Consider the following 26,993-nt stretch of genomic DNA (forward strand, 5'->3'; position numbering starts at 1 on the left):
CTCCAAATAATCACGCTTAATAACCATGGATGAACTTGTCCCTCAGGAAGTTGGTGGAAACCCAGTATTACCCTATGCAGGTGAATAAAAGGGATATTGTTATATTGTCTAAAACACCTTTCAGCCAAAGAGTAAGAATCATGGTTTTATGATAAAATGAGCACCTCACTAACCCAGGAGTTTCATATTTATGCAAGCAGAGGGTTTAGCTGTTGACAAGAAAGAGGCAAAATTATTTGAAGTCAGGCTTATGAAATAAATAATGCAACTTTCTTGTGTTTTCTTGGCCAAAAATGAGGAAGTTAAAGGTTTCACTATTTCTTCACCACGTAATCCTGTCTTGGTGCTGACAGTATCTTAATGGTCTATTGATTGGATCTTGCTACCTGCTATTTTCAAAGAAATATTGTTACTCGGTTAGGGCAAACATGAAAAACTACTTTAAAAGATCTTTTAAAAGTTTTATGATTTTCCAAAGGCTTCTTAGAAGCTTATCAAGCTCCAAGGCAGGTGGAATTAACTCTACAGTATTCTGTCTGTGTTTCTGAGATAGTGAATTAATCTGTGGCAAGTCACTTTTTCACTGATGTTTGAAATAGACAAAGGAGGAACATCTTAGATGAATCAGTGCACACAATGAGTTGGAGACCTCTTATATTTTACAGTCATCCAAATTGGGAGACCATATGATGCCTACAAGTGGTTATTCAAATGCCAAGTCCCACTGGTATATGATGGAATGCGTTGTTCAAAAACTGAGACTTCAAGAACGTGACGGTGCTGCTACAAGGTATGTGGTACTCATTCTGTAGTTTTCTGCATGATCCTCTGACTTAGAAAAAAAAATTCACCTTCTTAAGATTTTTGCTATTTCCTCCAGTGCTTACATTTCCCTGTGGAAGAAGCAGAAGAGACTGACTGAGTGAACTAGAAGATCATAGGATGTGCTGGGTTGGAAGGGACCTTTAAGGGTCATCTAGTCCAACCTCCCCTGCAATAAGCAGGGACATCTTCAACTAGATCAGGTTGCTCAGAGCCCTGTCCAACCTGACCCTGGGTCTTCCACTTCTCCTTCAATGCCTTCCCAGAAGTGTCATTCCTTCTGTAAAACCACCCTTTACTGCTCTTTCCTGCAAGTAAGGAGGGTGGTGAGATTCACGGGGAATCAGGTAATTCACCGGGGCACAATGAATAGGTATTAGTGAGTAAAGGAAATGAAGCTGCATACGTTCATCCTTCTCCTTGTCACTTGCCTCACAGGAGTGTCATCAAAATAAGGGGGAAATGATAAAATGGGAGCGATGTTCTCCCATTCAGACTTCTCTTTTCCCCAGCAGAGATTAATGACAATCACATTTCTCCTGCACATAGGGGAGCAGCAGACAATAGTGCATTTGCTGTATGGGTACTCCTTCCAACAGAATGGGAATTAACAGCAATTTGAATAAGCCATGAATTACCATACTTTTCATGTGTTAGTACTGCAGAATTCATCCCCTCTGCCCCTTATTCACTGTAAATAAACTATGAAAGTCCGAAGATGCGTGGAGTTCAGTGTAAAATCTGGATGGTTCACTGCGATCCATCTCTTCTTTCCTCATTCTGAAATTGTGTTCAGGAAAGTAGAGGAAATACTCAGGGAGATTATATCATAAGCAGGAGCTACGTACCAGTCTGGGAGGCTAATAGATGAGAGGATGGGAAAAGCATAAATATTACATTAAATAGAAAAACAGTGAAAGTCAATCTTTGAAGTCACGGGTTTTTTTGAGAGCAGCAGAAAATCGAAAATGGGAAAACGAATATGAAGATGGTACCCTGAGCTCCTCAAGGCATTCTGAATCATTCATTTTTCTTTATATCATCGTCATAAACTGAAAAGAAAGAAGAAAAGAAGCCTTCATTGGGCAATAATTTCCCCAACACCTCCCACATTTACAAATACTGAATATGTAATATTTGGTGCAAGCACGTTTTATGAGTGTCTAAAGCAACTCTTGGGTTTGTAAAGGAGCTCATTTCTTCCTTCTTCTGCTTTTCATTACGTTTAACATAGGTCCAAAGTCTGGCAAGAATTGACTTGTTAATAACAAGAGAAGAACGTGCTCCATTGAATCACCAAGAATAAAACTGGCAAATATTGATGTCTCTGAGATGAGATGGTGAGAGGTGAGAGAGAAGTATAACAATACACAGTGATTCTTAGGTGAGAATTTTTTTAAATTTGGGCCTTCTGCTTCTGTTTCTTTGTGAACTGAATAAGGGACAATATAAAGAACACTTAGAGCTCAAAACAATAATTTTCCACCTTACCAAAACCTAGCCAAAGAGGATAAAAGGAGAAGGAAAACAAACTTATCAAAATTGGAACCTATAAATCCACAAACAACTCTGATAGAAAGAATAACTCAACAACTTTCTCTTAAACCATGAGTGTAAGGTTTGGCTTTTACAAGCCACCACTCTGTGTTGCCAGCCCTATGTCCAAGTGGCTCCTCATGCTTATGAATCTGCCCGTCTTGAGGCTAAATTTAATCAGATTGAGTGATCTTTGGAGTTTAACTGGGCATTTGTAGCATACTGGCATCCTAATCCATGACCAAAGTGCTGTAAAATTATTTGCTGTACAAGTAAGAAACAGTACTAGTTACAAAAAGAAGCTTTCAGGGTAAAACTTTGGGATTTGAACACATAGACTGCAACACCCATTTTGGAGTGCTGGCACGAAGGAATGACTGTGCTTACTGCTAATATCACATTTATTTTACATTTTAAAAAAAGTAATAAACCCGGCTCGCAGTTGGAAGAAAGGAACACTAAATGTTTATCCAGTATAATCCTATTGTTTTATCAATGTAATGCATGCAAATTCTTAATTATAAAAATACCGCTGATGCTTGGCAAAGTGTCATCCTGTGAATAATAAAAATGTATAGCATTTTAGGAAAAAGCACTTTATAACATGATAAATACTAATGTGGCATTAAAAAGTGAAAATGAGTGAGGGCAAAAGAGTGCAACAACAATGAGGAACATAATTGTTTATACTCGCCAGGCGATTGCAGGGCTATGACTATTATTTATCCTGTTGCTCATAATCCTCCTTCTTTTTGTTCTCAGCATTTACTTGTTGCATGCTCAAAAGTTTTGGGCAAAACAAGGATTTCTATGTTATCTATTTGTCTTTGTGTGTAGAACTACCAGTCATGAGTGGAGTTTGTAAGCCCTGATACAGTAAAAGTAACTGGTGAAATGTAATTAATAAAAATAGCCTGTAATACAGTAGGAAGAGGGGAGATTGGGGGACTGAGCTGGCAGCATGAAGAAAGAATGTTGTAAAGACTCTCATCTGATGCAAATGTGGTCAGTAGAGGACATTCTTTGTAGCACAGCTGTCGCTTGCAGATGTATGGGCTGCTCACGTGTGTTGACTTTCTGGCTGTTCCACAGACAGCCCATATGAGACACACTGGAGGAGAGAAAGACTGTGAGTCCTTGGAAAGCGTAATGGGCTTAAACTGTCAGTTTGGTGAATAAATATATGGCAAATATTTAGTAATGTGCTTAATATGTGTAATATTTAATGTGTGCAATTAATGTGTGTAAATGTGTAGTATGTCTCTGATGTATAGTTGTTTCTATATTAAAATATGAGTAAACGGGAGGCAGAGTTTGTTTTGGTTTTTTGCCCCAAATGAATTAAATCGAGGCTCCATAGACTGTCTGATGGAAATCAGGGAGAGGACAAGAGCCTTGAAAGCTCACTTCAGACCCAGATCTAAAATAAGTTGGTGTCAGAAGTTAAGAACCTAATAGGATAAACTCATCCCTTCACCATTTCAAGGTAGTTTAAATTTACATTAACCTTTATGTGTTTCCACCCTCTGTGCAAATCAGAAACAGGTCTATCCAAGACACTCTCCTTAGTTAAGCCAGAGGGAAACATTGTCTGCAGGAGAGTTATGACTTTAGATAGCATATTTTAAATGTACTCTATGCACATCTATGACATTTTGTAAGTGATAAATGAAATAATATATGTAAACAGCTATTATATTGTGAGGTAATTTATTAGCTATTTTTTATCAGTAGACATTTATTATACTGATTAGTAGAAACAACAAATACATACATTCATTAAACATTACTGTTTTCTAATTAAATTATAGTAAGATACAAATTAGTCTGATTTGTTCGTTATTGCTATAAAATTAAAATGTGACATGCTAAAATAAAGTTTGCTGGTTTTAAGTGACATTTACATTTATGAGATTTGTATTTGAAAACTGGTAAGTTAATGGTCCTTCTATTTTCCATAAATTTATGAAGTTAGTAAAGTCAATAAAAAGATCCTCACTTGTACATAGTTCTATATATCACTTATATAGACTGGTATAACTCATTATCAATATCTCCTGTTGAAATTAATCAATAGGTTGAATGACCTTGGTATACTAAGAGGACCTTAAAAGGTCAAGAGTGTATGCACTTCTTTCAAGAGTAATCTATGAAAAATTCCAGACAAAAATCTATAGCGGATTATGGATGAATTGACATAATGCCATGTATTCAGAATTTGTCTTTTAAAAAGTTGCAGCTTATTAAGGAAAAAAAAAAAGAGGGAGAATAACTAAAATTTTGAGGCTTTAGCTGAAGAGAAAAAAATCCATTCTTCATAATTCTGAAGATGTACAGATTCCTAATTTCCTAAACTGAGCCCTACAATATCATCATAAAAAGAAGTATAAAGGTGTAAAATACCCCATTTCATCATAGATCCCTCCATTTTTATAGTTCTACCTCAAAAGACTTCTTCATTGGTTTCCTTTTAATCATATTCTGGACTAAATGTGTCCACATATGGAGTTGCTCTGGAAAATGCTATAAATTCACATGCTCCTTTTATCCCAAATATCTTTCAAGTGAAGACAAGCCCCAAGGCAAAGACGCGGCTTTTTTCCCCACCATGAATCACAGTGGAAAAGCCTGCTAACCCCACTGGCCAGGCTCCTACATTCTCCAGTCTCTCCATCTGCTCACTTAACTGCCCACAGAGAAAGGTTTCCTCACTTTTACCAAATAGTTTGGGGGTAAACATCCTGCGTTAGCTCTTTTAACAGAAAACTGCTTCCTCGGTGATTTAATGTAAAACCAGGGATCTATTTTTTACTATGACTGAGTAACGGTCTAGGTATCTGCTCAAAACACTTTGTTTCATCATGAGACTTGGTGTCCCAACTGTGAAGTTTACTCAAAAAATGAAGTCACATCACACTGGACCTCCAAATCCTGAGAGGGTGGCTATGGCCATGTTCAAACATTTGGTGCCTTACGTTCATTCTATTTTTATGTGTTGCTTCTTCAAAGAAAAGGGGTGATTTCAGCACCTGCAAATCACATGTGACATGCCAGTGTAAAGGAGTTGCAAGGTGAATTGAGTCAACCCTTCTGGATGTAGAGCTTTTAGAGGGATCTGGATACACAGAAGTATGAGAGAGTGTTTCTTCTGCCTGCCCAGGGCATCATTCCTTGCATTCCTGTTCCTGTATGCACAGAGAAAGGCCATGTGTTGCCTCTTAGAGAAGAGATATGAGGGAAAACCTCTGTGCTCTGTGTTGTATCCCTTTGCTTGCCAGAGTAAGAAACTATGTGGACTGGAGCCCAGTTCCCTCCCATAGGTACAGTATGGGAGAAAGGATGGAATGAATATTTGACCTGAACACACGTCTAGTATATCCAAATTCATGTGCTGGTTTAGTTCGAGTCTTCCACAGTGGAGTATGTTCAGCAGATAATGATGGCAAACTGTCGTCCCCAGCCCCCACCCCCAATAGACACCTGGGTTTGTGGACTTATGAAAGATTGTGTCTCAGTTCTTATCAACGACTATATGCAACCACTGGTGAACCAGGCACATGATGCATAATCTACAGATCTACATACTCTCGATGGTAAAAAAATCTCATCACTGGCTTTGAGATGGCTCCAGGGCTGGATCCAATCACAGACCACCCATTAAAGCCAAATCCAGACAAAACAAGTTTCAGGTGAGGACAAGGAGAAGCAACTGGATGAATATGGAGCCATGGTCTGTCATTAGTAACAACTGTGCTCCTCTGGCACAGCAGAGTCCTCCAGGATAAAGGTAATTTTTTCATCTGTGAAAGGATGATGTATCTCAGAAGCTGGTCTGAGACTGACAAATTAATGCCTCTCAAAAGTCAGGACTATCAGAAGTACGTGGTACACTTCACTTCTCTTGACTTTTCCTAGATCAAAGAACAGCAAGGCATACATGTGTCTTTTAAACATAATTCTAAGTTTTAATTCTAGATACTCCACTAAAATGCTTCTCCCTCTGGAGAGAGGTTGCAATAACAAATGTGTGCCAAGCGTTATTCATGGTAATCAGTACGCTAATGGAAGACAACTGGGGACTATGCCAATGAGGTGAGTGTAAAAACCTTACCAGTGAGAAAGCCACTGAGATTTGTTCTGTTATTCTGAGGGAATTCAATGCGCTTGCAGAAGATTACCTTTGTTCTCAAGAAGAGCACCTGTCCATACACCCAGAATTGAGTATCCCAATCCATCCTAGGAGAATGCAACTTTCCAGCTTGCATGGTTGCAGAGGTAATCTTTCAAAACTATAGTTTAAAAATCTGCCTGAATCTTACAACTGCCTGAAACTCAGTGGTATGAAATTTTGAGATCCAGATAATTTGGCCTCAATATGTCCAACTACTACTTAACCACAGATTACTTTTGGTAGATAAGCATACATGCGATAGAAGACAAACTAGAGCAGACAGTATCAGTGGTGCCAGAAAAGAAGGTCAGAGGAAGGAAGACACTAGAGATAGAGGAGTGAAAGAAGGAAGGAAGGAGATCAAGGAAGAAGAAAAGCAGAAGTTGTAATTTATTTGATGACAGCACACTGTACAAATAACAATTGCTTGGACCATATATAAAGGAAAACTTAGCTTTTCTCCACCCCTTGCCGTGATCGTTCTGCCATCTTTTACCGACGAGTGAGCAGTCCCGTGTGACTTGTAGGCAAATGTGTAGTCCAGAGTTCATTCTCTGCCTTGTGAATGCAATTTCACAACACACTGCAGTCCCTGACCCCGACGGGAATTCCTGCATGGGCCCTGCACTTTTCCCACACGTACTGCAATTCCTCTGGCTCTGCAAAGGCAGGCTGACAAGGGTGTGAGAGAGACACCACTGGCATCTCAACTACGCTAACAGAACTGCTCCTCATCTCTAATTCCTGCAGCCTTGAGCATGCTGTCCTGGTGGGGTTCACTCCAAAATTCACATGCTGCCTTTTCTAAGGGGACAAGATTTCTGTCTCATTGCCTTATCCCCGAGGGAAGCACGGGCTGTCCTCTCCACCACCTCCTCTGAGGACTTTAATTTCCCTCTCCAACTTCTTCCTGAGGTACTTGCAGTGCTTTTTACAGGATATGGGCTCCAGCTCCCTTCCTCTGATCTTCTGTCCAAAAGGACTTCATCACCATTTCCCTGTCTCCTCTTGTACCCTGAAAGGGTACAGCTTTCCTTATTTTCCTGTCTCAGCATTGTTCCTGCAGAGAGACAGCTTTTCTTCTGATCTTTTTTTTCCCCACATGTCATAAAATTACAGCCTGGAACTCATTGAACAGAGTATCAGTGTTACGAATTTAATAAAATTCAAAAAGGGACTGTATAAACATACATAATTTATATGGACATCAAACCCACTCAAAGTTATCAAAGTGAACAGCAAAACAAACAAATGCAGATCATTTCCAAAACAAAGCCCACACAAACCCTCAAGACATAACAACTCTGATGTTTTGGGGCTTAAACTGATCTCTAACTAGCCAAGATTAGGATGAGACCTAAAGCAGAGGGCGGATAATCCCGCATCTGCCTAATGCGAAGTTTCTTGCACCTTCCTCTGTCTATTAAATGTCAAAGACAGGATACTGGACCAAACAGATTTCATCTTTCATTCCACCAGTGCCATATTGCTCTGAAGGGATGCTTTGGGCTCCTTCTTGCTCATCCCTTCCTGTTTTTTTTGTGGGTTCCTCAATCTCCGCAGCTTCCCCTTGCCTGCCTCCCCCATTCCTCCCCACCCCCTCTAATCTCCACAGGGGTTTCTATATTAGTCTGAGTGGCTGGATAGGTCTCAGCCTCCATCTGGGGGGATTAAGCTTAATTTATCCTCTTAACTGAGCAACAACTTCCTCACCGAATCCTTTCCCTAGCTTCGCCTTCGCCCCAACACTTTGGTACCACTTCAGCCCCATCCCTGCCAGGCAAACAGGGAAAAAAGGAAGAAAGCACGAACCCAAGTGTCAATGCCGATGCCCCCTGGGGAGCAGGGCAGCCGAGTTGGGGTCCCGCAGGACGGGAGGGGGACGACGACATCCCCTTGCGCAGGGGGAGGGCAGGGATGTGCAGGGGGGTCCCCGCTGAGGAAGGGGTGACACACCGCACCAGGGTCCCCAGTGTCGCCCCGGTGGGCAGGGCCGGCCTCTCCAGGGGACACCGCCGACGCGGGGGGTGTCACCCGTCCGGGGACCATCAGGGCCGCGTCCGGGGGCTGCGACGCCCGGCGGGGGAGGTGCCGAGCCGTGCCCAGCGCCGCCGCGGCCGCCCCACGGGCGGCGGTAATCCCATCAGAGGGCCGGACCCAGCCTCCTCCCCCCTTCCCTTCCCATCCCTTCCTTCCCTCCCCGTCCCTGCCCGGCGCGGCTGCGAGCCCCGCCGCTCCGCTCCGCGCCGGCCCCAGCCCCGCTCCCCCGAGGGGACGCCCGGCGGCGGCGGCGCCCTTCGCCCGCGGCTACCGGCTCCCCACCTCCCCGGCCCGGGCGGCGGCGGGGGAAGGCGGCGCACATGGAGGTGCCGGGCCGCTGCCACCGCCGCTGCCGCTGCCTCCTCTCCCTCCTGCTGCTGGCTTCGTGCATCGGCTGCGCGGCCGCGCCGCGGAGGAGCATCCCCCGCCGGCAAGGTAGGGCGGGCGGCGGGGCCCGGGGGGCAGGACGGGGGGAGATGAGGTGCCCTTTCAACAAAGTTTCGCGTCCCTTTAAACTGGCGTTTGCCGCAGGGGGGGAAGCTCCAGCGGGGCCGGGCAGCGGTGTCGGGGCTGCGCTGCTGCCGCCGCCGCCGGCCCCTCCTCAGCGGCCGCTGCCCCGTGAAATAACTCGTCCCCGAGCTCCGGGGAGCCCGGCGGGGCGGCACCGTCCCCGCCCTTCCCTGCAAGCCCCTGCTTTGTCCTCCCACCCGCGGGGAGGGAGAGGATGCCTAGGCGGCGGCAGGGAATGTTGCCACTGGAAGCGGTGAAGTTGCAGGATGGGCGTGCGATCGGTTTTCTCTGGCATTTTACACCCAGTGCCGATGGGTTCACTCAAGTTACAGACCAAGATCCGACTTCTGCTGCTGCGGAAGGAAGGAATTGGCAAAGATTTTGCCCGTTTTCCCTGGAGCCCGCAACCTGTGGTGTTGCGTGAGCAGAGTTGGGAGCCGGGTGAACCTCTGTGCCAGTCAGGAGTTTCCCGTCGGCAAGGCTCTGCTTTGGCTGTGGCATGTATGTGTGTGGTAGCGAATAACGTAAGTAGTAAATGTGACAGAAAAATGGCTAGGGAAGCAACAATCTAATAATAAAAAAATGCAGTTAGTCTGTACCGAGCATACTGTGGTGTCCTTCGAGGTCCTGCCTGAGCATTACCTGTGTCCGGCGGGAGAGTTCCCACGGCTGTCGTGGGGTTTTGCGCATTGATCAAGGTGGTGGGACGTGGTTCTTAGCGGTTGAAAGTTAAAAACTTGGACTCTAAGCAGCTTTTACAGCCCTCGCAGTCTGCAGCGTATGAAGCAGTAAGGTAAAAGGTAAACAGTGAGGTGGGACACAGTGCGTGGTGAAGTTTGACATTCTGCATACTTAAAAAAATGTGGTGTTTAGAGAAGGTATTGACACGCAGGGCGGTTTCAAACACTGAGACTGTCCTGGAGTGTTTGAGGCCAACACCGATTTTTATGACTAACTTCACTGGTGTCAGATCAATGGAAAATACGACAAGTTTAGTAAATTCTGCTTCAGCTCACAAAGTGTTCACAGGATCAGACCCTTTTTGTATCTATTTCACAGTCTTAAAAGATTTGTATTGCTGTTTTTTAGAATCAGTATTGTGCATTCTCTTGCGTCTGTGAGGAAAAAAAATATGTCTGTAGAGTTGGAAACTTAATACTTAAATACAGCCTGAGCTTAAAGCCCTTACTGGACAGATGGCTAATTTTACTGGTCTGACCTTGTCTCTTAGGGATCTAGTCCCATGATCCTTGGTTATCATAATAGCTGCCATTAAGTACTTGAGGAAATTAGATAGACAGTAGTTGTGAATGAGATGATTAGTAGTTTGCATTAAAATACTAGATATGTGACGTTGGGGATGGAAATGTGTAAATATTTTTAAAAATTCGTCTACTGTACTGGCATACTTGTTTCCTCTTATCACAGCAGAATGATGGACCTACTAGAAATGTATATCTATGCATTGAATTAAAGCAGTTTAAAACTTGCAAACAAATTATTTGTAGTACTGTGGAGGAGATGAACTAATTTAATAACATTTTGTGTATGCTAGTTTTGTTAGCTACCATTTTATGTTTTTTTTTTTTTAACAACTTGCATTATTTCAGGTTCACTGCCTGATTCAGTCCTTCCTTTTCTACTTTTTGGCTGTAAAAGAAATAGGCAGTTTCATACAGGAAGAATTTTTTCAAAATCTGTGCAAACATTTGAAAATCCACTTGTAGCAAGATTTGAAGAGGGAAATCCCACAGACAGTTTGTGTGCAGCAGTATAGGATTTAAATCCTATCTGCATTCTGCCAAAGGCTATTGGAATTGCAGAGTTGCTTCTGAGAATCCTGTGGCTGGGTGCCCACTGCGAAATACTGCTTACAAAACACTGAGAACAGGTACAGTTCCAGGTAGCTCACATCTCTGCCTTGTTCTGCAGCGTATCATGTGCTGGGCAGGTGAGAGTGTGGGGGACCTGTCATTTACTTGCACTTCCAAAAGTAGAGGGCGAAGAAGAGATAAGACAGTAGAAAGTTCTTTAAGATTTTTTTTTTTCCCCTTTCACTTTGCCCTTTTAATAGCAATAGAAGTGAGGCTTGTACAGGAATTGTAACTGAGGTGAAAACAAAAGGTATTGAGAGGTAAGTGATAAAACCCGTTCATCTTCAATAATGGGAGCTGACTGGGAGGTCCTGTGGGTCAAAAGAAAAAAAAAGATAGTCAAATGCATCTCCATTTTTCCAAGTTTTCATTCAGGGCTCAGCTTACAAGGATCAATTTTGTCATCCCAAGAAAGCAGCTGAGTGAGAAATCTGTCTGTGAAGTTAAAAATAAAGTATATAGTAAAATGACCACAAATGCAACTTCTTAAACTAAACTTCGGGGGAAAAAGCTGTCGTCCTCAAATGTGAAACATCCTGATGACTGCTAAACTCATTTGAGCATTTATTTACAGTTACACGATACATTTGCTGGAGACAAGGAAACAGGACGACAGACACTTTGGGAAGGGCTTAAAACAAATCTTTGGACACCTTGTGGTGAATAGCGTAGTTGGAAAGCGATTAGGCTGGGATTCTCCAAATCTTGTACTCCAGAAGTTGGCACTTGTCCACTGCTTTCACATTGTTTTCTTGCTTTTGCCTTCTGCAAAGCATAGGTTTTCGCAGCTTCTGTTTCAAGTTTCAGCCTAAAACTAGACCCCAGTTTGTTAAACTACTACTAATATAAACACAATAATGTTGGATTTTAATGGCTCTATGATTTTAGGGGATTACAGGGGAAAGAGATGACCACTTACCTGTTTTCCCATGGGTGTTCATGGCATGAACTTGTTGCACTATATTGCATTGTCACTTTTTTACTATCAGAGCATGAAGTTCCAATGCCCTGTAAAATATTAAAACTGTTGATTTGGTCTGCACAGACAAAATAAAATATTAATATCTGATGCTTAGGAATTCTTTTATTTTTTATATATATATATATATATATATATATAAAGCTTGCCAACTAATATAAACAAAGAATTTGGCTTGTATTTTATCTATTTCCCAGATGTCCATAATGGTAGACATTGCTGGCTTTGTGTGTAAATGCTGGAGGAATCAGTCCAGTTAAAGTCTGAAGACTTTACAAGAGCGTAGCACTCAATATCAGGGCCAGATTTTCAAAAGAGCCCAGCTCCCTGGTCAGCCTTACAGTAAATGACTTTTTTTCCAAAGAACTTGGCACTGCAATACTTGAATTCTTTAGAAAATCTGTCTATAATAAGAGCTGCTCGATATGGAACACTTCTGAAAGTCTAGCCCTATTTAGGTAGCAAAATAGGTCGAACTACCTTGAAAATCAGGCCTACAGATAGAGAAAATATAGCATTCTTTGGGAAGAAAGGTGCTTATTTGAGTTTTTTAAATATTGCATGGATTTTTTTGGAACAACAATAGCATAAATTGTTATTTGCTGCCATAATGAATTCTGCACGTAAAGTGTGCAAGGGCGAGGTTGGTCGGCTGCTGAATGTGAAGTGTCTGAGGAAAGGAATGAGTCTGGAGCGGAACGATTCCTAACACAAGGGCTGCAGAGCTGGCAGAGACGGTGCATATCTGTGAGATAAAACTAATAAAGAAGATGTGAATAATTTATTTGGGGGAAGATTAGTATCATTCTTTTATTGTTTCAGGCATAAGCCAAAACGTGGGCTATCAGACCACACTGTTCGATGTCTTCAACACCAATAAAATCAACCAAGCACTAATTATATATGTATGTTGTTTGTCGCATTTGGGTGTAAGTTGTGTCATAATGTTGTGTGACATTTTCTTTTTGATTGGACTTGCCCTCATACCTTTGGTGCCCATCTCCTGGCAAATCCTGCCAGCACCGATCAATCCCATCAACACCTCCGACGGGTACGGGCATTCCCCTAATGCCCTCTGGGGCAGCAATGGGAATGCACTAAATTATTTCACTTGAGCACGTTACTTAGTATGTCAATGCTAATCACCCACTTTAACGTATATTTCCTCATTTTAGTTTTCTTTGCAGGAAAATGTGTTTGGTCCTTTCTGTCCTGAAATTGTTATCTTCCTCTGTAAAAGGAAACTTTCAGTGAACATTTTTCTTGGGCGTCGCTTTGCTAACACCCCTTCTAAAACTGCTATACAGACTTCCACCAGTGTTCGGAAAGGTAAAATTAGCCAAGATTTTTTTTAAAATTGGTGGAATTATACCAGATATTGGGGTTTGCAGTGATGCTTTGGAGAAGAGGGGTTGTTTTGGAGCTAAGGCTCCGGAGTGAGCCTTGGGAAATCCTTCTGTCCTGAGGCTGTCGCAGACTTGCTTTGAGGGTTTGCCAGTCCTTCCCAGGCCAAATTTTCAGTTTTCAGAATGGAGTTGTAGTGGTTTTGTGCTTTTATCTTTTTCTAACCATGCCACATTAGGCAGTAATAGGACTTCTGTAGGGTGCTCAGCACAGCTGTCCCCAGTTTTAGTCAGCGCTGATAGGCATTACTTTAGTAATAATACGTAGGCGAATGCCTTCATATTGCAGAAAAATGCCCTCTTTTTCTCTGGCAGATACACAGTGACACAGGACTAGACAGGGCACAGCCCAGTGTACTGTGTGGAGTGAGCACATCTGACGGTCAGATTCACCTTCTTAAACTTAATGGCAGGGAATTTGAGTGTCAGTCACCCAAAGACATCCTGAGGAGCAGGAGAGTACCCTGTTGTCTTAAAACGGAAAATTTCAGTGGATGAGTTCTCTTCAGTGCCCCACTCATCAATTAGCTGAGAGTATACTTGGGAGTTTCCCATTCCTCAGATCATGCTTATGTTGGGACTCAAATCTTATGCTTGGTTCTGCTGACATCCCTCTAATGTGGTCTTACTGAAAATAAAAAAAAAATAGGTGACTACTATTGTTGCTTCATGAGGGAAACTCAAAACGGGACTGATAGGACCTTTTCACAGCATTTCTGCCATAATGAAGTAAAACACTGAAATAAATAGTTATAGAAAGTTTTTCTCTTATTAAAAAGTTATTAAAAGATATCAAAGATGCCTGTAATCTGAGTAAATTACCATGAAGGGGTCTTTGCAGACTTTATCATTTCATATATTAAAGAGTGTGCAATTTGGTGCCATATTTATCAGTGAATGTGCAACAGTGGCCTGTGATCATGTAATAAAAGACTTTCTAAACCACAGGCACACAGGAGACTATGTTTCCTATTTGATCACTAATAAAATTTCCTAATGGTTTTCTGTGCAAACAAACGATCTGTCTCAAAAAAAACTACAAACTAAACAAAACCCCAAATGTTTTCTTCATAATTAGTCCCAACTGAAAGGAAATACATTTGGGTAAGAATAGGCAAGATTTGGTTTCCTTTTATTTTTTATTTTTAGTGAAGATGCTTCCATGTGAAAACCAAATTGGTTATTTCATATTGTGTGAACATCCAAACCACAGCAAAAGATGAACATTAGTTTTTCAGACTTTTCAGAGACGCTGAGCTGAGAACAAGCACAGCCGAATTAATCTTTGAAAGTACCTGCTTCGGGAGGGCATAAGCCACTGGAAATTGGAGGCTTAGGGGGAAAGCTCCATCACAACCAGGTAGCCAACTCAAACCTAGGAAATGGTATCGTGTGTGATGATACATAAAACTCTGCAGGTGAGAGGTGTGTAGTGGGAAATACACTGAGTTCACACCAGTTCTTCTACCAAGCGCAGTGTAACTACACGCAGGAGTAAGGACTACTCATGAAGAAAGCTCCTCAGGACATTGGCTTTTAATGAAAAAGAAAAGCACACTATATTGACCCAGGGAGCCTTTTATTCAAAAGGAAGAGGATAGCTATGGGGCTGTGAGAGAAACCTTTTCTTCTGTTCGTGACTTGCTGTCCATGTAATCAGATGGTCAAAATACACCAGCTTTGTTTTCTTAAAAAGATCTTTCATTCAAGCATTGCCAAAAGTTATTCTGGATAAGTTTTAGACCTAGAAGAGATAAACCATCCGCAAGTGCTAATGTATTTTGCACCTGGCTTTCTCAGCATACCACTAACTGGTGATGGGGTGTCTTTCAATTTATATATATGAATCTTATAGTTAATAAACACTTTTTTAAAAGCCAGTGCAGATAGCAGTCATGTTAAGAGTAGTTGTTCTGGGAAGGGGACACCAAGCGCTTCTGAGTTTCCCCGTGTCCTCAGAGGACAGTCAGACTGGTGTAACTCACACAGAAAGATCTCCAAGGCTGTAAGAATCCCAAGCCAAATTATTCTTCACACCTCTCTCGATTTTTGAAGTAATTTAAAATTGCAGGCACCTGTGGAAATGAAGGTACAGTCAAATACCGACACCTGTGTACATTTGGAACGTGCAATTTGAACCATCTTTCTAGATGAAGGGAAATGAGCATCTTGTGAATGTTGAGCATGCTGCTTTCAAATACAGAAATCATTCTGATCCTTCTGATGTTTCACAGGTACTATTGCACATATAAAGTTTTAAACTAGGACTGTCTTTGTGTTGCTGAGCTCAAAAATCTGAAAAAAATCCTAAGGGCAAAGATTATAGAGAATTTCACTCAAGTTAAATTCTTCCATGCATGTGAAATTGCAACAGAAGATGATTTTAGGAAAAAACCACGAACAAAACCTGTCAAACTGCACATGATGGAAAGTAAGTGTCTAGGACCAGAACTTTTGCGGTGTAATTCGAGATAGCAGAAGCCAGAATTTGTTGGAACAGAAATGTTTCAGCTCTGTTTCATATTCTGCCTTCTAGATAATCACAGGAGAAGACAACATGTTTCTAAAAATGAGCAGGCTTTTTATGAGGATGACTATTTACAGAGATCACAGAATCACAGGAGATGGTGGCATTGCAGCTAGTACTCAGCCACGAACACAGAGACCAACATCCTGGTGGCATTTTTGGTTCCTGTTCCACTTTCATGACATTCCCGTTCCTGCATGGACCCGTTACGTGTGTGTTGCTAGTTTTCATCGTAATTGAGCAGTTATAATGGCAGCTCTATGGTATGGTGAACCATACAGTGAAGAACTGCAGCTCTTTCCATATATGTGCTAATGGACTTAGTAGGCTGAGGTGAGAATGTTTGAGCCATTTACCTCTGTGGAGTCATAAGATGTAGCGATCATGGGGAGGATGGAAGAAGAAACCTGCAGAATATAAGGGGAAGAAAGTCACCACTGGACAAAGGACTAGACAGCACCTAAAATGCGCAGAAAGGGGAAAAGAAAGAGCTGTTTAACCAACTGATGCCAAAAGAAGGGCATGGCTTGCATGCTGAAGCAGCCCTGGTAAGGGTTTGGGCCAAAGGGTTGGACTCTGCAAGTTGTGGTGGAGCAAGGAATGCTTTGAGAGGATTAGGGAGAGTTAGATACTAGCTTTGTGGACATCGTAACAGTGCCTGGGTCATTTGCTGTTGGTTCCCTTACATATTTGGTCTTTATGCTGAGATGTATCTCCATGCCTCATTATCTCTTGCAGCAAAGGTTTCATCCCTCCCAGTCATTCTCCCAGGTTTCACATCCCGCTGCTTTTACTGGCTTTTTGGGTACACAGTCGTTTCCCACACTACATTAGTGCAGGGATTCAATCTATTTCTGTCACTTAATAGAGACAAAGAATTTCCTCTGTGGTTTTTACTGATACTGCTGGTGAATAGAGAGACTTGCTGACTGCAGAAGGTAGTGAAATTATCCCATTTCTTACAGAGGAACTGGGTTGGAGAAGAATTTCCTGCTCCTTGCAAAGATGCCGGATTTCTTCCTTGACCTGGCCTTCAGGAGCCTTTAATAAAATCACAGTTGCAATTGAGCCGATTTCTGAACTTGGGTTGAGATCATAACTTGAGTTAGGATCACAGTGCGGTGTCAGCCCTGGTGGATGTGCCCTCGCAGCAAAAAGGCCAGCGGCATCCTGAAGGGGTGTTGCCAGCAGGTCGAGGGAGGTGATCCTTCCTCTCTACTGAGCACTCATGAGAGACATCTGGAGGGTTTGGTCCATTTCTGGGCTTCCCCGTGCAAGAGAGACATGGACATACTGGAGTGAGTACCCACAAAGAAAATTAAAGGACTGGAGCATCTTGGGGACAAGGAGAGCTCTAGGTGAACCTGCTTTAGCAGGGTGGTTGGACTGGATGATCTCTAGAGGTCACTTCCAACGCCTGCCATCCTGTGATTCTGTGCGAGGCTGAGAGGAGCCGTTCAGCCTGGAGAGTAAAAGACTCAGGGGGATCTTATCAATGTATGTAAATATCTGATGGGAGAAGTACAGAGGATGGAGCCAGGCTTTTCTCAGGGCTGCCCTGTGACAGGACTGGAGGCAATGGGCACAAGCTGACACAAAGGAAATCCCATTTAAACATAAGAAAAAACTTTTTTACAGTGAGGACTTGCACAGAGAGGTTGTGTAGTCCCTGTCCTTAGAGATATTCAAAACCCAATTCAACAAAGTCCTGTGGATTATTAAAGTCTATTGCACAGACATGCTAATACGCTGTTGCTTGTCTTCAGCTACTTTCCGATACTTAAATTAGACCTCCCAGAAACTTTTTTTTTTAGAGTTATTTGAAAACTGGTGAAGTATCCGGTGAGAAGGCAGGCAGTGCCAGGGCAGGCAGGACCGTGGCAGCAGGCAGGGTCAGCCGCAGCCCGCTGGCTGCGGGACACATCCGCAGGGACAAGGCAGGTCTGAGCCCAGCCAGGAAATCCCAAGCCAGGAAAAATACTGAGTTTAACATTCAAGCAGCCTTGTAGGCTGGAACAGGGAGGGGTGAGCCTCAGTGCTTCCCCTTCTCCGGGACTAGGGACAGGGACCTGGCTAGCATCTTCCTCTGACAGGCCAAGATGCTGTGGAGGTGTCAGGAATTAGGGCAGCCATCCCCCAGCATGTGAAGCGCAAGCCTGGTTTTAGGGGCACAAGCACTAAATTTTGACTCGGGCTTCCAGGAATGCGCCTGAGGTTATGCAGGCGGAGTGTCTTGGTGGGGCTTTTTACAGGCATCTATAGTACATTTATACTGGAAGTGGAAAGTGCTTCCGATTAGGAGAAATAGTTCACCAAGTTATCCCAGGTGCAGGTACAGTGTATGCGCTTGTGTTGGTCAGACTCGCCTCTGATTGGTAATTATTAAAAACACAAGCTTGTGAGAGTTCTCCAGAGATTGCCCTGTCTGTTCCTCTTGACAAAGGCTGGACAGGTGTAAACTCAACCTTTGCTCAGAGATAATATTGTCCCCTGCTTTTAATAACCTTCAGCACCAGGAATTCCCCAAAAGTGGTTCCAGTGCATAACCATCCACAGCCAGAAGTTTTTTTCCTATATCTAGGTCTTAAAAAAATTACGTAAAAAATCAGTTTCTGCTTTTCCTTCTCACAGCTGTAAGTCACGGTGCACTGTGCAGCGTTCCCCTCATTTCTGCCTCCCTTCTCTGCAGAGTCGGAGCCTTCCTGGGCGCAGAGCCTTGCTCTGGGGAGGAGCGCGGGGAGGGGAACGGGGCTTCCCACCCCTGCCCTTCTCTTCCGCGATCTGCAGGGCCAAGGCACGGCAGAAAAAGCCACAACAACGCCGCCAGTGGCATTGTGCCTGTTCGTTTTTAATGGGATTCACTGTGGTGCACTGTAGCTTAAGTTCTGAGCTTTGCCTCCTTCGTTCCTCTTCCTCAGGCTATAAATACCCCGGTGGCTGTCACCTCAGATGTACCTGGGGCAGATAACAGATGCTACATACTGCATCAGAAAAACATCACGTGGGTCCAATCCTCCTATTATTATAATGTTGAGGGTTTCTTGTTTGTTTTTTTTTTCTTTTTTCATTGTGTTTATTACAGGATTTTTAAAGGGCTAACCGAGGTGGGGTTAGCCTTTCCAAAGGTTTGTGCACTGAGGTCTGGATCAAAAACCATGATGGTAGGGCCATACTACCGCAGCCTCTGCACCGGTGCTCGCTGTGGCAGTGTGCAGGTCGTCCAGCGGATTTCCTCTTGTCAGGATCTCGTGCACTGGCAGTGATAGGTCACTCGCTCAGAGCAACAGCTATCAGGATTTCTCCATTTTGTGATGTTTTCCATGTTGATGTCACTACTCAGGGTGCAGGACCAGGAGAGACCGTCTGAGATTTTCCAATTTCAAGTCATCGTCCTTTGTAGTTGTTGCAGCTGGGAGATTTTTGCTCTCTTACATAGCACTGCTGGGCAGTGGGAGCTGGAAAATGCTTCAAAGAGATTAAAAGATGGCACATTTTTTTCATTTAGGATTTCCTGACCTTTTTCAGTTTGTCATGCTGTCTTCATTCCACTGTGGTGTTTGTATAATCTTGTTCAGTCTGTAAAACAAAAGGAAACAAGAAAAGACCCTATCGCTGTTTGTTGTTTTACAAATTTACAAATGTAAATTTTACAAATTCACAAATTTTACAAATTTCACTCATACTTCAGTGAGAGAGTGAATGGGCCATAATAGACTTTGTTTCAGCTCTAGGAGTGGACATACTGTTTTATTGAAAACAGCTTTTTCAATGATAAAATGCTATTTCAGTAAAACCAAGGGGTTTTTTTATGAATTGGTGAGCTGCGTTAAATAATGTTTGTAAGAAAAGAATCCAAAGGAATTTCTCTTACTGGAAAATGTTTTGTTCTGAAAACTTGAATTTAGAATTAGTTTGAATTGTCTTTCATGATGTTTTTCTGTTGCTATATCCTTGTGACATGTTAGTAGTGACAGCCATCATTTCATCAACGCATTTTTCTTGTTTCATGGGACAAAATCAGCCTGGAAAATAAGGAGTCCTTCAGCCAGTACCTCCTAGCTGTTACCCCCAGAGATTTAAAACTAAAATAATGAAATGGTTATCCCATTTCATTGGCCCATGCCCTATCATTAATAGTAGTACAGAATATGTAGTATAAAGACCTTGATTTTCCAAACCACAAACTAGTAAAGATGAAATGAACCATTTGTTTTCCTTTAAATTAATTACCATATTATTGCATGAGGATTGTATCAGTGAATTATTTGTATATTATTTCAGGACCTGCAAATACTTGTGACTACCTGCATGCCTTGAAACAGCATAAGCATCTAAAAAGGAAAGAGAAGATGAAATGCAAAATATAATTAAAATTCTAAAAGAAAATTTTCCCAGTCCTTTCAGGTATTCCATTCATGAATATTTTAAAAAATACTGTTTTCAGTCAGTATTATTTTCATCTCATTTAAAATTTAAATAGATTTTGAAATTTCCTCTAAAATAGTAGTACCAACTGTGATAAGCTTTACCCAACTCATCCAAAGCGCTTCAGATGTGAAGCTTGTGAACGTAAGAGATGTATTTCTTTTGAAGCTGGTTTTTTTCTCATAACTATTCATCACTGTAGTAAGATTTTGGGGTCACTTCATGACTGGAAGGAAGGAGGAATTCCCCTGTGTCTGCACAAGCAGTTTTCTTGCAGTAGCTGGAGGGAAGCATCATGCTGAAGTGGTTGCACCCGAGCTCTGCACGAGGCCAGCATGGTTAGTCTGGGAGGGATTAATTTGGGTGGGTGGATTAATTTGAAGTGTTCCCATTAGGTACTCAAGGTGACTCTGCTGAAAATTGCAAGGGTGTGATTGCAATTTTCACACGGAAGTGATATCTCTGCTGGCGGATTCAGTGATGGCAAGGAGCGTCCTGAGGCACTGGTACATCACTGGCTGTCCCAGGCTGGGGACCATTCCCAGGAGCCACTTTGCCTGGGGCCACCCTGATGGTAGCCTATGGGTGTTTAATTTATGGACAGGGGCTGTTGTATGTGCCAGTGGGAGCTGCAATAGAAATGACACTTGTATTGATGGGATAAGCTTTTTTACTGTTTTTAATTTGAGTTGCTTTTGTGCAGCAAAAATTGAAATAATGGTGATTATTTAAAAATGGTAAAATTTACTCCATCTTAGGGAGAGGGATCATGTATTCTTCAGCTCACTTGGAGAGCTTATTTGGTGACTTCTTCATTGGTTTATCAGTTTTTGCATATTTTCAGAAGTACAGAACCAGAGAGATCTATAAACAAGAAACAAAATAGCTGTAAGCAGAAAAGTAAACACAACATTGTTAGCTCAACATTGTTTACCTACAGCCGAATGCTCATTAACTTTTTGTGTTTGATACAAGATTTACAGTGTATACTCATAATATGTGCAAGAGTGCTCTCCCTTGATTGACGGCTTGTTTGCATGGGACCAAAGTCATTGCTTCTATTACCAGTTTCATCAAAACATTTTGGACAATATCAAACTTTCTGTGCCTGACGGGCCAGGAAGGAGAATGACTGTGTTTGCACAAAATGTCTTAAATTTAATTTTTTTATAAATTGATTCCTTGTTCTTTATGATCAGGGCTAATCTCCATGCCTTCTTAGGTATTCACCAGATCCAACTGCAGAGGACATTTGCAGGTGGGATCAACACTGAGGCAGGTCTTCAGAGTATGTACAAATATATAGTATATGGCACCTCCCTTGCCTGCAGGCTCCCATCCATCGGGCTGCAGAGGGGAGTAGGCTCCGCTGTGGTTTTGCACCGTGCATGATGCTACCAGATTAACAGAGCTTTCATGCTGAATTTTGAGAAGAGAGTTTTTTCTGACCTGAATTGTAGGAGGAACTACGAATATCTGAAGAGTTTTACCCTTGAAAACTATTTTTATATTTTATAGTCTAAACATGACCTTTGACATAAAAAAATACGTGTTTAGACCAGTTTTAATATCCATTTTTAGTGTGTGTAATACACGATGTTCTGTAAAATCTTGCAAAATACCTCAAGCACACGTTTATCTCAAAATAATTTGTTAGTAAAACCGCAATATGTATGGCAACAGTAGTGATCAGCTAGCAAAGCGCTTTGACATAGTGTTGCAGCATGACTGTTCCAAAGCCGTGACATCTCCTGCATCTCAGTGGCATAAACATGGCTTGTGTCAGATCGTGGAGTCACTTTGTCATGGCTCCAAAGGGAAAGGCCAGTCCAAAAATGGACATTTTTTACTTTCTGTTGGGTTGTGTGAAATTCGGACTCTGGCAACGAGAAGTGACTCCGAATCCCCAGATGCACATCAATAAGCTGCGGAGTCAGGAGAGGTGACAGCGTAGGACTGTGGGGACAGGCACACCACATGACATGCCTTGCCCTCTCTCCCCCCACAAGAAATAATGGTGTGCATGGGACAGGGATGGCCCAGATTTCCTTTTCCTCTTGGCTCCTGGGTTAAGCAGGAGGCAGCACGGTGCCCAGCAGGGTGAGGATCCAGTGTGCTCCCCAAACCATCGTTTGACAGCTGGGGAGGGCGAAGACAGGGCTGAGCGCTGGTGGAGTTTACACCTGCTTCCCAAGCATACCTCCTGCCACCATCTTCGCTGCGAGAGGGAAATTCCCTGACTTCTGTTGAGGATTAAACATGGAGGATGGAAACACAGACCTCTGCAGCTCCTCGCTCTCATTTTCCCTGGCTTAAGTTAGTATTTACTCCTCCAGTGACAATTTATGGGCCGGTGTAACTGAGGTCAGTGTTTGGCTCTCTGTGGCTCTTTCATCATCTGCAAACTGAAGATACTGGTGTTTAGTAGGGCTGGGTGAATAATTCATGGCGTGGCTCCTTATTAAACAGATGTTGCCTCTCTGTTTGCAGATAGTCTGCAAATGGATTGCATTTTTTTTTTCAAATTTATTTGTTGTTCCAGATTATTCACCAAATGCTTCCTGTAAATACTTTTATTGGCCTCTAGTGCATTCAGAATATGAATTTGAAGCCTGTCTTATATGAGTATTTGTCATTGCCGGTTAAAATTTGTTATTTCAGCCACTGTGCCTCCCAGCAAACTTGTCTCATAGAGCCTCGCCAGAAAGTAATACAAGGGTAGAATGAATACGCTAAGTGTGAATGTTTAGTGGTTTTTTTTTCTTTTCCTTTACTCCTGTTGCAGCTGTAATATTAAACTGCCTCACTGGGTGTTGTGAAGATTGGAAAGATGTTTTCTGAAGGTAAAATGCTGCTTAAGTAGATAGCGATACCCCAGCCCCAGCTGCTCTTCCCTGCCTCTCCGTTCAGTAGCAGGTGGTACCTGGTGGTGTATGGTCCAGCTACTGCTCGTGCAGGTGAGCACGAGAGGTGGAACTCTGCTATCCTCAGAGCCCCTGCACCCAGCAGGGATCCGTGCGTCTAAGTCAGTGCTAATAAAGAAAATGGGTGAGAGGCCAGAGAGCAAGTAGCATGGCATGGTTTGGCTCTCACTCCGTATGGTGCAACTCCTTTCTCCCTTCCCCAAAAGATGTCCTTATTGACTTACGGACATGGTTTGTGAGCTGAGCTATCCTCCAGACCATTCCTGGGAGACTTTCCCAGGAAGCTGAACCTGTGCCCACAAACTGTACAGGCAGTATGGATGCGTGGATGTCCCTGTCTTTGGGTCCTGGGTAGTTCCCAGCATCTCAGGAATATGTTTAAAATCCCACGGTTGCTCAGTGGCATTGCTCAAAGCACTGTGTAGTTATTTGTTTACTTGAAGATCCATTTAGGACGAGCTCAGCTCCTTCCCTGGTAGGTAAGGGAGGGAAGGTGCTGGTGGTATCCCTGGAAAGGGGTTGTGAGAGGATTGCAGCTCCATGTTTTAGCCTCTGTGAGTCTGGCTGGTGGCTTGTGTTCACAGAGTATGAGGCTTTTAGCGGAGACTTAATTCTCCTGCATGCTCCCATTAACTAAGGTTAGATCATTGCAGGTTATGAGGTCAATATATGCAGGTAGAGCCCTAAGTATGTTTTTTCTCCTTAATGTGTAGGTGCACCCCTGTCCTGTTACAGCTACAAAAACTTCTCAGGAATAATAGACCATTAGTCTCCAGAATTTCTTTGACACTGAACTGATAAGAAAGATCTTTGGGGTGTGCAGAAAATAAAAACCTCTAGCATACAACAGGTAGTCCTTTTTCTGAAGGTATATTATGTGGTGTTTTTTTATCCCCCACTGTGTTGTTTCAGCAATAAAAGGAAAAAAGTTAAAAAGTTCTTGGTGAGGAGCCCATCGCATGCAGTCCTTGCACAGGAGACAGTCCCCTGGGAATTTTTTTAGGCAAGAATGGCTGAAGCTTCAGGTTTAGGGACCAACTGGTGAGAGAAGTTAGGGGCTCTTAAATGCCTTTTATGTATTTGTCCTGTCATGATTTCACATAGCACCGTCCAAGATTTATTTTAGTGTTGCAGAGAAATAAATAGCTGAAAGGAGCAGGAAAACAGAGTCACCGGTGTTAACTGCGAGGTGTGGATGCTGACTGGCCACACTTGCTCACTCAAAATAAGAAATATAAACCAGAAAGTTTCCTAGCGGTGGGAAAATGCAGCGCCAGTTTGAAAAGGACCAGAATGTCAGTTCTGCTCTTGTTTCAACTACTCAGGTATGGGTGCTGATCAATACTGAGTAGAGTTTGTAAGCTGTTAAATCTTGTATTTAGCTTCAAATCAAATATGTTGGTGGAAGTGACAAGTGTAAATCTGATGTAGGCTTGCTTCACATCTAAAAATGACCTTTACAGTAGCTTGTTTTCACTTGATATTTTGTCAGAGCTAGTGGAAAAAAATGGGGGGGGGGTGAGGTTTCCTTAGCCTTTACTTAAAATTGTCATAGGTAAGGGCATGCAAAAAACTAAGTATAGTAGAATTGTCACCTTGAAAAAAATGAAGTTGTTGTTAAACTGCTTGAATCAGTTCTCTGTTACTGTTGTTTGTTAGGCGGGTTTGGTTTCAAGAGCACGGACGATGTTGGTTTGGAGAGGTTGAATTAAAAATCTTGCTTGGGCTACAGAGCAGACACTCTCCTCCGCCTGCCCTTTCTCAGGCAGTAAATGCAGTTGCTAACACGTTACTAGAGACGTGGAACTCAGGGTTTCCTTCTTCTCCAGCCTTTTTTTTTTTTTTTTGTTTTTTGCAGTAGTTGAATTAGCCATTGTAGTGACATGCCAACCTGTACCATGGGAAGAGGAGACGGATAGGTGCTGTAAGACCAGTATAGCCATATAAAAATAACCTCCTCCCACTGCAGCTGTTGAGAGACGGGGTTGATCGTGGCAGCACTGAAAGCATGATGGCAAGAGATCCCATTGCCATAACCTGGAGAGGGGCAGGTGGCACCTGAGGGTTCCTTTGTGCTCTTCTCATCAGGCTAAACTTGCTTCTTACTGAAATCATTGCCCTTTCCATCCATAGCTGTCATGAAGGGGTGGAGGTTGCAGGGCCAGTGGTGACTGGAAGACCTTGTGGCCTGTGAAGGGGGTCTCTTGGCCTGTGCCAAAACAGCAAAGGGCTGAAGAGAAGGCATGCTTTGGGTTTGGTTTGGTTTTCCTCACACCAGGGTATTGCTGTTGGACGTGAAGCCTGGGGAGGAGGGGGATGAGGGGGAGGCTGAAGGTGTCCATGAGGTGTCCTGAGCTGATCAACAGGTTCTTGTCCCCCTTCACCCCCTCTCTCTTGGTGCCCCACCACTACCTTGGAAGGCAGAGGTGGAGAGGTAAAAGGTGCACCCAAGTCAAATCTGAGCAGTGGGCTATGTTTGACAGTTTGGAATGAGGGCAGCACAGGTCTGTTCTTCTTCAAAGCCATACCTGCCAGGAGGCTAAAGGAGAGGTTTTGTGCCCTATGGCTTCTTCTGCAGTGTCATTTTGTTTTCAGCAGATAGGCTGGGACCTCCTCTCGATATACTGCTGGATTCACTGAACTGCACAGCGTTCAGCGTGCAATGGAGGATGCCAAAGCAGCATGCGAGCACCATCACGGGATACACAGTAAGTGATCCTCTGTGCTGCTGGTAGAGGACTGCAATACCCTACATGGCCTCAGACTATACATGTGGCATGGAGGAGCAAGCAGGAGAGCCTGCTCTCATAACAAATGGTACCATTGCTCAGAAAGTGGTCAGGGGACAGTGCGCTTGGACGGATTGAGCTGTAACTTTAAGAAACAAGCAGTTCATATTTTAGCAGCAAGCTATGATGGGAATTTGGGTTGGATGCCAAGGGCTTGCAGTGGATATAGATTGCTTTTCTGTTGTGGTTTTTATGCAAGGATCTCTGCAGCTGGTAAAACAGTAAAGTAAAGCAGAGCAGGTCGATATTACACTGTGCAAATGAAGGAACATGCACGGTGATTTCAGGACTGTTCAGGTCCTTTGACGTGTACTTCCCGAGGATTGCTTTAGCAGGAATAGCTTTTCCAAACTGCGCCTCTAAACCTTCCCAGAGTGGCAGCAGGTACAGGGGAAGGGAGGGTTTCATGGCATCTCTTCCCCGATAGATACTGTACTGCTTAGCACCCCTGGGAGCACAGCCACAGCCTTAAATATCAAAAGTGACTTTCCTTTATTACCCCCTACCTCAGTGGTGAATTTCCCTTAAAGAAGTTGAGTGATTTTCTTGTTTTAGCCAGAAAATGTATAGGGGAAGCTCGGACCCCCTCCAAGCCTTTGACACGTTACCATCTGCCTGTTTGGCAAAAAACAAAATAGCTAGTCTTTAGGGTACTGTGTTTTTGTGTGCAAGCGGAAAAACAGTGAACACTAATCTGTCATTCATTCATTTTTATCAGGTATTGCTTTAACAGGTATTCCATGGTCGTGAAACTCCGTCCCAGAATGGAAGTTAGTCGATGGGAAATTAGGACCAAAAATGTGGGATATCGACTAGAATTTGTTGTTTTCCCCTTCAACAAAAAGACAAATAGCAGTTGTGTTTGCTAGCATTTTCTGTGAAAGGATTTGAAATTTCCAGAAAAAAATAATCTGAAACGCACTTTTATGTAAAAAGGTGGGAAGCAGAAAACTCGTGACTATCAAAATTTTTATTAACATACACTGAAAGAGG

General features: G+C 43.0%; 1 protein-coding gene across 3 annotated transcripts in view; it reads left to right on the forward strand.

Moving 5' to 3' along the window:
* The first annotated feature begins 8,708 nt into the window (after nt 1-8,708).
* Nucleotides 8,709-26,993, forward strand: part of EGFLAM (EGF like, fibronectin type III and laminin G domains) — a 74,351-nt gene continuing 56,066 nt past the window's right edge. The window contains exons 1-2 of one of the 3 annotated variants that reach the window (XM_074570024.1): nt 8,709-9,004; nt 25,807-25,919. In XM_074570024.1, the coding sequence (XP_074426125.1) occupies nt 8,890-9,004; nt 25,807-25,919 (228 nt within the window). In that variant the 5' untranslated portion in view covers nt 8,709-8,889. Of the gene's footprint in view, nt 9,005-9,345; nt 9,581-25,806; nt 25,920-26,993 lie in introns of those variants that run through there. The other 2 variants (XM_074570023.1, XM_074570025.1) reach the window with 2 other exon arrangements.

Source organism: Larus michahellis, chromosome Z (assembly GCF_964199755.1).
Source record: "Larus michahellis chromosome Z, bLarMic1.1, whole genome shotgun sequence".
Lineage (NCBI taxonomy): Eukaryota > Metazoa > Chordata > Aves > Charadriiformes > Laridae > Larus > Larus michahellis.